This window comes from Nelusetta ayraudi, unplaced genomic scaffold (genome assembly GCF_046127955.1).
Source record: "Nelusetta ayraudi isolate G7.1 ecotype Tasmania unplaced genomic scaffold, CSIRO-AGI_Nayr_v1 ptg000018l, whole genome shotgun sequence".
Classification (NCBI taxonomy): Eukaryota; Metazoa; Chordata; class Actinopteri; order Tetraodontiformes; family Monacanthidae; genus Nelusetta; species Nelusetta ayraudi.
The window spans coordinates 3,302,852-3,312,500 of NW_027466068.1; the positions used below are offsets into that span (position 1 = coordinate 3,302,852).

The following is a 9,649-nucleotide window of genomic DNA, read 5'->3' on the forward strand; positions in this document are numbered from 1 at the left end:
GTGCGTCACACTGTTTCTCACTGTTTACACCCCCCCTTTACAACCTCTTCCCGACCCCCCCCCCCTTCCACTTCCTGTCCAGGAGCTACAAGGTTCGCTTCAACAGTGTGTCCTCCTACTCCGACACTCGCAAGTCGTCCAGCGATGAACCAGAGGCCAAGGCCAACTTCGAGAGCACAGGCCCTCTGGCCAACGTCAGGTGGGTCAGACGCCCCCCGGTGGTCACATGACACCATCAACTTGGAATTAACAGCAAGCTTTATGGGTTAAACAAACAAACAAACAACTGAAAACCTCTGAGATTGTCTCACTGCTACATCCTTCCATCCATCCATCTATTTTCAATATCCGCTTCTTCCCGCACTCAGGGTTGCGGGGGTCTGCTGGAGCCTATCCCACCTGCCATAGAGCAAAGGCGGGGCACAGCCTCGATAAGTCGACTGCTACATGAAATATGAATTATTAGCGCAAAATAAGAAACCTTGTTGACCAAGGAGCCATTTAAAAAGGTTTCATGTTGGAAACTATCATTAAAATCAAAGCTGGACGGTTCAGTGGGGTTTGAGTTTTAGTTTACTGGGATCCCGTGGTGGCCTATAAATATGTGCAAGGGATATGTAGAAAACGTGTGTAGCTTTAATGTCAAGCAACAATGAACAAAAGCAAAGTTACAACAAAATACATGCCTTGGAAACCCCACAGTGGTTTCTTTAGCTCTTTATTGAAATTACTTTTAAAACGCTGAAAAGAAATGGGTAAAACACAGTTATTTTATGACTCACTCTAAATTATCATCTCTTCAAGTTCGGCCGGCCGGATTAACGGTCCGCATATGGCCCCAGGCCATAGTTTTCCTATCCTTGCATGAGCTTAACAAAAGCATCTAATCTTGCTGGGGGGGGGGGGGTCCACTGTGTCTCAACCTGCTGCCTCCGAAAGAGGCCACGCCCCTTTCCAGAGAAGATGGTGACATGACACGTCTGTTGCAGAACTGTTTTGGCTTTGATTCACAACATTTTGTGCTTCTCTGGAACATCTGAGAATTGACATAAACAGTGAGATAGAAAGCCAAAAGATGAGGGGAGGGGCCAGTTGGCGGGGGGGGGCCCTTCTGGCCTCGCGTGTTTGGAAGATGGTGAGGCAGGGGGAGCCTATCAGGTCCCTTGCTGGGCAGCTCTAGCAGGCTTCTTTAGCAAGTAACTTTGAAGAAACATACTTTCTTTGAATATTGATAGAAAAAGTGCCTGCACTCCCAAGTTGTGTTCAGTATAAATGAGATTGTTTTGGAAAAACAGCCTGAGCTCTGATGTGAATGTGAAAGCAGCAGCTATTGACCGGAGCCTTGGCACCATATATCAGTGCCTGACGTGAACAGCACAAATGAATCCGTCTGTTAACTCTCCAGTTCAGTAATTGACCTTTTTTGATGGATTTTGCACAGTTTTGCATTATTCCAGTTGCAATTACCCTCGCAGGGGTCCAACGCGATTGATGATTTGATTTTTAGTCACAATCTTACTTTAGGAGATTCTTGCGTGACTCATCTTTGAGAAAGTATGTTTATGCACGCTTCCACTGGCTTGTTTGGATGACAAATCTTATAGGACAGTTTTGCTGAGCCGTCTAACGGGGAAAAGAAGCTGCTGCTGAAGCCTGAAGCTGATGTGGGCTGACGGCCTCAGCAGGCCATGGATGACTGATCTGTTTTTCGTGTTTGTCTAAAATGTTTGTCTAAAAGTCGTGCCGCCGGAGCGTCTGTAAATACGTCAACTGTTCTCCAAGAGAGACGGATGCAGGTTTTCCTACGTGGGCCCAACAGCGGAGATTTGTCTATGTTTGGGTTTCGCTGGAATTTTTTTTTCTCGCCGCCTGCTGGCCTCCCCCCTTCCTCCCGTCCATCCGTCTCTTTCTCATCGTGAGTGTTTGTGTGTGTGTGCAGGTTCTCAGTGTTTGGCCTGGGCTCCAGGGCCTACCCACACTTCTGCGCCTTCGCCCACGCTGTGGACACCCTGTTTGAGGAGCTCGGGGGGGAGCGCATCCTCCGCATGGGTGAGGGAGACGAGCTGTGCGGCCAGGAGGAGTCGTTCAGGACCTGGGCCAAGAAGGTCTTCAAGGTGAGCTGGATTCACCGAGTCACAGCTGAGGGCCGACAAACATTTTCACGTTGGCGCCTTTTTAGCCGGTACAGGTTTTCAGTCTCAGTTTGTTAGGAGCTTCGTGCCAGAAACAGTGTCCTTCTTGGAGGTGTGAGCCATTTAACGGTGTTGATCTTGAAAGCAGCTCATCCGTCTTGTGGACATTGTCATCGTCTCGGTAGTTGGCTTCCTTCACAGTCAGATGAGTGGGAGCCCTGAAGAACAAGCTGCTACAGGTTGTTTGCAACGGCTGCTTCTGAAGCTATTAGCATGGATGCTGCCGTTGCAGCACTACAAACGGCTAATGTTGCCATTATGTTTGCCAATGCCATCGTCCAATTTTCAACCTCTGAAACACATTCTACGGAATCCCTACCGACTATGCCGCCCATTGATTGGATGCGAGACTCCAATTGCTTTTACTGGTGTTAATTGAACACCATAGAACTAAAACTTCAAACAAACACATCTAAAACAACATCAGCTTGTACAATTATTAGCAAAATGGCATTGCTTTGCATTGAGGCTAATACAGATGAAAACATAAGCTAACACTAACCACTTTAGCCTACATCTCAACCAACAGCAGCGATGTCTTATTTCTTCTACGCTAATGTTCTCATTCTTAGTAAGGTGCTTGGACAGAAACATTTCTTCAGTCATAATATATTTAATGAACAGGTACAATAAAAGGTACATAAACTCAAAATTACCTAGCCTTCCACAGGTGCGTCTCAGTTCTTGCGTTAAGTTTACAGAGGTAACGAGCGCTACTTCCAGTTCAGAAGTATCAAAATAAAAGTTCGTACTTCAAAATAAAAGCACCTAAAACAGCTGCATTTACACCGACTTCAGTCCAGTTTTAATCCCTGTCAAAAATAAGAAATATTCTTTTTGAAAATACAAATAATTGCGCTCAATTTCCATTTTCCACAGCCTTGTGCAAGCTAACAGCGTGCTAACTGATCTTCCATTCTGATGCTTCTCTCAGTATGTGTGGAGACAGCACAGCCTCTCATACCGTGACCTTTAGCCACACGCTAACGCTTTGTCACTGCCCAGAAAGTCAAGGTGGCATTTGAGAGAATGGGCATTCCAGGTCTTTCAAGACAAGCAGCTATTTTGGTTCTGAAGCGGCTCCTCAGACATTGTTGTTGTTTATCCTATCTTATTACTGAATTATGTGCTGAAATTAATGACTAATATTGGTGATATCAAAAATATTAAATGTTTATTACACAGTGCTATAAAAATAAATATGAAGCATCCCCCCAATATAACTGTGTACAAGTGAAAGAACACATCAACAAAACATCACAACAAGATAAAAACAAAAATGTGCAAAATGAACAAAAAGCATCATCATCCAGCTAAAATGTTTCGCTTTAGCCAAGATTGGCATTCAAAAAACAAAGTGCCTCAGTTTTAAGGGACTGTTTCTCCCTCCAGTAATCATTATTAAATATATGTATATAGAGGTACTTATTACTCAGTTTATCCCGTCTCCATATTTTTTTACGTCGCTCTCATGCTCTCAAATCTCTAATTTCTCTAAGGCTGCATGCGATGTGTTCTGCGTGGGCGACGATGTCAACATCGAGAAGGCCAATGACTCGCTGATCAGCAATGACCGCAGCTGGAAGAAGAGCAAGTTCCGGCTGACCTACACAGCCGAGGCCCCAGCCCTCCCAGAAGGTAGCCACAGTGACCACCTCCAACTGCACCATGGTGTGATGTTCAAACCCACCACCATCTGCTGCTGCTGTTATGATATTACATTATATTATATTATATTATACTATATTATATTATATTATATTACATTATATTGTCTGTGTTCAGAGTTTCGCCTCCGCTGCGCCTTGAAAAAACGCATGAGAACTTTCTGGCCGACTGAACTGATGTGTCTGTTTGTGTGTTTGTGTGTCTGTCTGTGTGTGTTTGCCCACAGCGCTGTACAACATCCACAAGAAGAAGGTCTATGGGGCCAAAATGCTGGAATCACAAAACTTGCAGACTCCAAAATCAAAGTATGTCGTGATGCCTGAGAGGAAATAATGTTGTTGTTGTGTTTGTTTTGGGTTCTTTTTTTTATTGATCCAATGTTATTCTAAAGTTAAAAATCCCTATACATGATTTTTCTATTCATTTATTTTTGTTACTTTCTTGCCTCCAAGTCTCATTTTCTATTTTTATTTTACTGCCTCTGCAGTCGTTCCACCATCTTGGTGCGGCTCCACACCAACAACTGCGAGAGTCTGCACTACCAACCTGGAGATCATCTGGGCGTTTTCCCTGGCAACCACGAGGACCTGGTCACCGCCCTCATTGACAAACTGGAGGACGCCCCGCCTGTCAATCAAATCATCAAGGTGGAGTTCCTGGAGGAGAGGAACACAGCGCTCGGTGGGTGTGACCTCACACACACACTCGTGGTGGCCGGAATGACTTCACATTGATTGAAGTGTAGACTCACTCATGTATTGTTAACCAGCCAAAAAGATGTTTTTGCTTGGGTTTTTTTTTTTTCAATCTTTTTCTTGGTTTATTTCAGAGACATAAATGCTCCTTGTCATTTGTCCTGGATTTGTCCTGGATTCTTTTCAAGTGTGTTTACCAAAGCCTCCTTGTTAGCCTAACGCTAGCCTCAACAGACTGTCAGACTGTTCAAGTCATTCAAGTTGCTTCACTGTTTTCTCAGATTAAAAATAAAATTGTATCAGCTGTAAATATGTGGGACTTTTAAAATCAGTGTGTCTCCCTCCTCCGCTTTCTCTTCCTCCTTCTCCTCCTCCTCCTCCTCCTCTCTTCCCCCAGGTGTGATCAGTAACTGGACCAATGAGAGCCGGATCCCCCCCTGCACCATCTCACAGGCCTTCCAGTACTTCCTGGACATCGCCACCCCTCCCAGCCCTGCCCTGCTGCAGCAGTTCGCTGCCCTGGCCACCAGTGACAAACACAGGAGGAGGCTGGAGGTGCTCAGCAAGGTCAGCAAACTAAAGTTGACCTTTAAACATCCATCGGACGGCTCCTGTGCAGAGCTACTGCAGGTCCACATGTAACATGTGTGTGTTGTAACAGTGCAGAGTGTCTGCATTGTCTCTGTAAGCTGAAACTCTAGAAACACCTTCGTGGTGGGTTTCCACCTGAAAACTGCTCCTGTTTTTTTTTAATGGCCATCAGTGCGGTGATGCACTCTGCACAGTTGGGCTTTAACCAACCTCCCGAGTGTCACTGCTGCATGGTGGAACATGAAATAATGTCACACATAGTGTTACGTTTTATATAAAACAACACAACTTCACAGTGAAGTGACTGTTGAAGACTGAATGCCTTTATTTGTCCCCCATTGGAGAAATGTGCGTGGTTATAGCAGCATGTACAGTGCAAAGAGAAAAAATGAAAAGAGAAGAAAGAAAGAAAGCATACATACAAATTATTTACATATCTGTGATATGTAAATAGTTGGAAAAAAAGTTGGAAGAGTTGGAAAAAAAGACATTTTCGACTTCTTCATTTCTTCTGTAGCTCATGAGGCAAACCTGGTCGTTGTTGACGCGCCATTAGTTCTAGTTTACTTTTGGTCCGTTCTTGGAGTCGTGACTCCGTCGGTCTTCTTGCAGATTCACCCGCCAGCTGTATAATCCCACTGTTTGCGGTGTAATCCAATGAAAACGGGCCCCTTCCTCTCCTCCCCCCCACCCCCCCACCACCACCACTGCAGGGCCTGCAGGAGTACGAGCAGTGGAAGTGGTACAACAACCCCACCCTGGTGGAGGTCCTGGAGGAGTTCCCCTCCGTGCAGCTACCATCCAGCCTGCTGCTCACCCAGCTGCCGCTGCTGCAACCGCGCTACTACTCCATCAGCTCCTCCCCGGACCTGCACCCATCCGAGATCCACCTCACCGTGGCCGTGGTCTCCTACCGAGCCAGAGGTCAGTGAATGTCCCGGCACGTCCACGTGCATGGAGATCTGTGTGTGTGTGTGTATATATATATATATATAATTTTTTTTGTTGACTTGTCTTTTGCCCCTTCGTGGAAGTGAGACTCCAAAAACGTCCCTCTGCTAACTTAAGATAATGACACAATTCTTTCAGGGTAGAAACACAGATCAGTCACCCGCTCAGTCAACAACACTGCCATCAGCTTTGACCTCTCTGCTATCATCGCAGTGGGCTGCTGTTCCCTTAACATCCCATCTCATCTCATGTGTGGGTGTCATTTGCACTGGAGGACAAACTCCAAGAACACGTTAGCGTGATTGCACAGTAGAGGTTGAATCACTGCAATTTGCCATTAGAGTGAGTGCGAGGGTTGTTAGGACCACTCTTCTTCTCTTGTTGTTTGTGCTGCCAGTCAGTTGGGTGGCGGAGGGGGAAAAAAAAAAAAAGACAGGGAGAATAAGGGAGAGAGATGAGAAGTGAAGTGGCTGCTTGCTTTCAGATGAAGAGGGGCCCATCCACCACGGAGTGTGTTCCTCGTGGCTCAACAGGATCGAGAAAGGGGAAATGGTGCCCTGCTTCGTCCGAGGGTAAATATCACTTCTCCCCTGTGGAGTGTTTGTCGCATACTAGACTCACGACGAGCCGTGATGAATCTGAAGAGGAATGTTGATGTGATGTCAGGGGCGATTTATAGGGGTATGTGGTTCATCAGCAACAGTCATGATTCTTTAATTAACACACAGGGGACCTAAACGCTTGTACAACAAAAAAAAAAACATGAGAGAATCTTAAACTTGATAGCTAGCCATTAGCTTTAGCATGTATTTCTGCTAAATACACAAGTTTAGTTGTTTTTTTTTTTTGTTTAGTTTTTTTTTTATTAAATTTGAAATCGTCCTCAAGAAAACAGGTTCAGACTGTTTCCTCACTTTGCACATTGCAATTTGTTCTAGCGCTCGGTCCTTCCAGCTTCCCAAAGACAAGCAGGCTCCTTGTATCCTGGTGGGTCCTGGGACAGGCATCGCCCCCTTCAGGAGCTTCTGGCAGCAGAGACTCTACGACCGGGAACACAAAGGTTGGTTGTCAGTATGGTGTAGGTGGTGTCAGCGCCCACTCTCCACCCCCGCCCCCCCTCAATCTCCCATCCTGAGAGCTCGCACTGTCTCTCCCTTGCAGGTGTTGAGTTGTGTCCCATGATCCTGGTGTTTGGCTGCCGGCAGTCTGAGATGGACCACATCTACCAGGAGGAGACCATCCAGGCCAGGAACAAGGGCGTGTTCAAGGAGCTTTACACCGTCTACTCCAGGGAACCTGGGAAACCAAAGGTAGCCTGTCAGGGAACTACCAACAACCCTTCACTTCCTCCGGCTGACTGATTAGATGAATTGATTACGCATCGTATTGTCATTCAGTACCAACGCTGTCGCATAATGGTCACATGATGGTCACATGATGGTCAGCTGAGGTCCAGCTGAGGTTGAAGGTTCTCGGTGGTCCTGAGGGTTGAGTGAAGGCAACTGGAAAGTTTTAATTGAGCTTCACAAAACAACTTTGACTTGAAGAAAAAAATTGGTCGAGTCACTCATCTATTTTCAGTCAACATTGGAAAACAAGATTTGTATTCCTTTTTTTTGTAATTAGACGTGGCCTTTTAAAGTTTCATCTGAAATATAAGGAGCGGGGGAAAAAAATAAATCAATGCAACAATATTTTCCACCTCAGTGAGCAGATAGAGTCATGAGTAGACCTGTCTCAGAGCAACTGAGTCTACATTCATCACACTCTCGTCCTCCCTCATCCTCCACCTCCCTCCTCCTCCTCCTCCTCTGTCCTCCTTCCTCCACCCCAATCCTCCCTCCTCCTCCTCCTCCTCCTCCTCCTCGTCCTCCTCCTCCTCCTCTGTCCCTGCAGAAGTACGTGCAGGACGCCCTGCGGGAGCAGCTGTCAGACACGGTGTACCGCTGCCTGCGGGAGGAGGGGGGCCACATGTACGTGTGCGGCGATGTGACAATGGCGGGCGACGTGCTGAAGACGGTGCAGCACATCATCAAGCAGCAGGGCAACATGAGCCTGGAGGACGCCGGCTTCTTCATCAGCAGGCTGCGGGTGAGAGAGACGGAGCAGGAGATGATGACACAGGGGCTGGATTATGGTTTTAGTATTAGGGTTCCTCCTCCTCCTCTTCCCCCTCCTGCTCATCTTCCTCCTTCTCCTCATCCTCTTCCTCTTCCTGCTCCTCCTGCTCTTTCTCCTCCTCTTCCTCCTCTTCCTCTTCCTGCTCCTCCTGCTCTTTCTCCTCCTCTTCCTCCTCTTCCTCCTTCTCTCCTCCTCCTCCTCTCCTGCTCCTCCTCTTCCTCCTCCTCCTCCTCCTCCTCTTCCTCTTCCTGCTCCTCCTGCTCTTGCTCCTCCTCTTCTTCTTCTTCCTCCTTCTCTCCTCCTCCTCCTCCTGCTCCTCTCCTGCTCCTCCTCTTCTTCCTCCTCCTCCTTCTCCTCTTCCTGCTCCTCCTGCTCTTTCTCCTCCTCTTCCTCCTCCTCCTCCTCCTCTTCCTCTTCCTCCTCCTCCTCTCCTGCTCCTCCTCTTCTTCCTCCTCCTCCTTCTCTTCTTCCTGCTCCTCCTACTCTTTTTCCTCCTCCTCCTCTTCCTTCTCCTCCTCCTGCTCCTCCTCTTCCTCTTCCTGCTCCTCCTGCTCCTTCTCATCCTGCTCTTTCTCCTCCTCCTCCTCCTCCTCCTGCTCCTCTCCTGCTCCTCCTCTTCCTCTTCCTGTTCCTCCTGCTCTTTCTCCTCCTCCCCCTCCTCTTCATCCTTCTCTCCTCCTCCTCCACCTCCTCCCCCTCTCCCTCCTCCTTCCTCACCCTGTGTCCTCCTGCTGCTGTGTCCAGGATGAGAACCGCTACCACGAGGACATCTTTGGCGTGACCCTGCGGACCTATGAGGTCACCAACAGGCTGCGCTCCGAGTCCATCGCCTACATCGAGGAGAACAAGAAGGACACAGATGAGTAAGTGTCTTCGGTCACATGACTGAAACTGGAGTGTTAGAGCTTAGTAACATATGTCCATGTTCCTTCATACGTTATATCAAGCCTTTTTTTTTTTTTTTTTTTTTCGCTCCAACTTTCGAGAGACCTTGTGCCCTAAAGAGAAATGCATGATGTCACATCGGGTTTCTGATACCTTACCTGAGTTGGGGACATTGAGCCCAATCGGGTGTTTGCTTCACCCTCTGGCACCACCTTGTTAAAGCATCCAAAGCTAAAATTGAGGGTTTTGATGGGAGGCTGTACAGAGGGCTAGATATGCTGTTTTACACAGAGTTGTTAGTAAGCTAATTGGGCGGCGCTCCTGTACTGGAGCCCAGGGTGAACATCCAAAAGCGAGACTTATACTGGACCTTTAAACAAAACAATATTCTGCACTGGCAGAATTACTCTTACCTCTCCCAGTTAAATATCATCATCAGGAGCAGCAGCAGCATCAGGTTCACATGACGTGAAAACTGTCAGTCTTCATTATTCCAGCTGGAAATAGAATCACTGCCCTGTTATGAAGACTGCCTCAATCTCTCCC

The 9,649-nt window shown here is 47.2% G+C and overlaps 1 protein-coding gene across 3 annotated transcripts in view; it reads left to right on the plus strand.

The window, feature by feature from the left end:
- The window catches only part of nos1 (nitric oxide synthase 1 (neuronal)), a 36,185-nt gene that overhangs the window by 24,662 nt on the left and 1,874 nt on the right, over positions 1 to 9,649 (plus strand). For all 3 annotated transcript variants that reach the window (XM_076025795.1, XM_076025794.1, XM_076025796.1), the window contains 12 exons: positions 83 to 199; positions 1,940 to 2,114; positions 3,692 to 3,830; positions 4,087 to 4,165; positions 4,348 to 4,541; positions 4,953 to 5,122; positions 5,860 to 6,070; positions 6,582 to 6,669; positions 7,036 to 7,157; positions 7,259 to 7,407; positions 7,994 to 8,188; positions 8,963 to 9,081. In XM_076025795.1, coding sequence (XP_075881910.1) covers positions 83 to 199; positions 1,940 to 2,114; positions 3,692 to 3,830; positions 4,087 to 4,165; positions 4,348 to 4,541; positions 4,953 to 5,122; positions 5,860 to 6,070; positions 6,582 to 6,669; positions 7,036 to 7,157; positions 7,259 to 7,407; positions 7,994 to 8,188; positions 8,963 to 9,081 — 1,758 coding nt within the window. The remainder of the gene's footprint in view (positions 1 to 82; positions 200 to 1,939; positions 2,115 to 3,691; positions 3,831 to 4,086; positions 4,166 to 4,347; positions 4,542 to 4,952; positions 5,123 to 5,859; positions 6,071 to 6,581; positions 6,670 to 7,035; positions 7,158 to 7,258; positions 7,408 to 7,993; positions 8,189 to 8,962; positions 9,082 to 9,649) is intronic.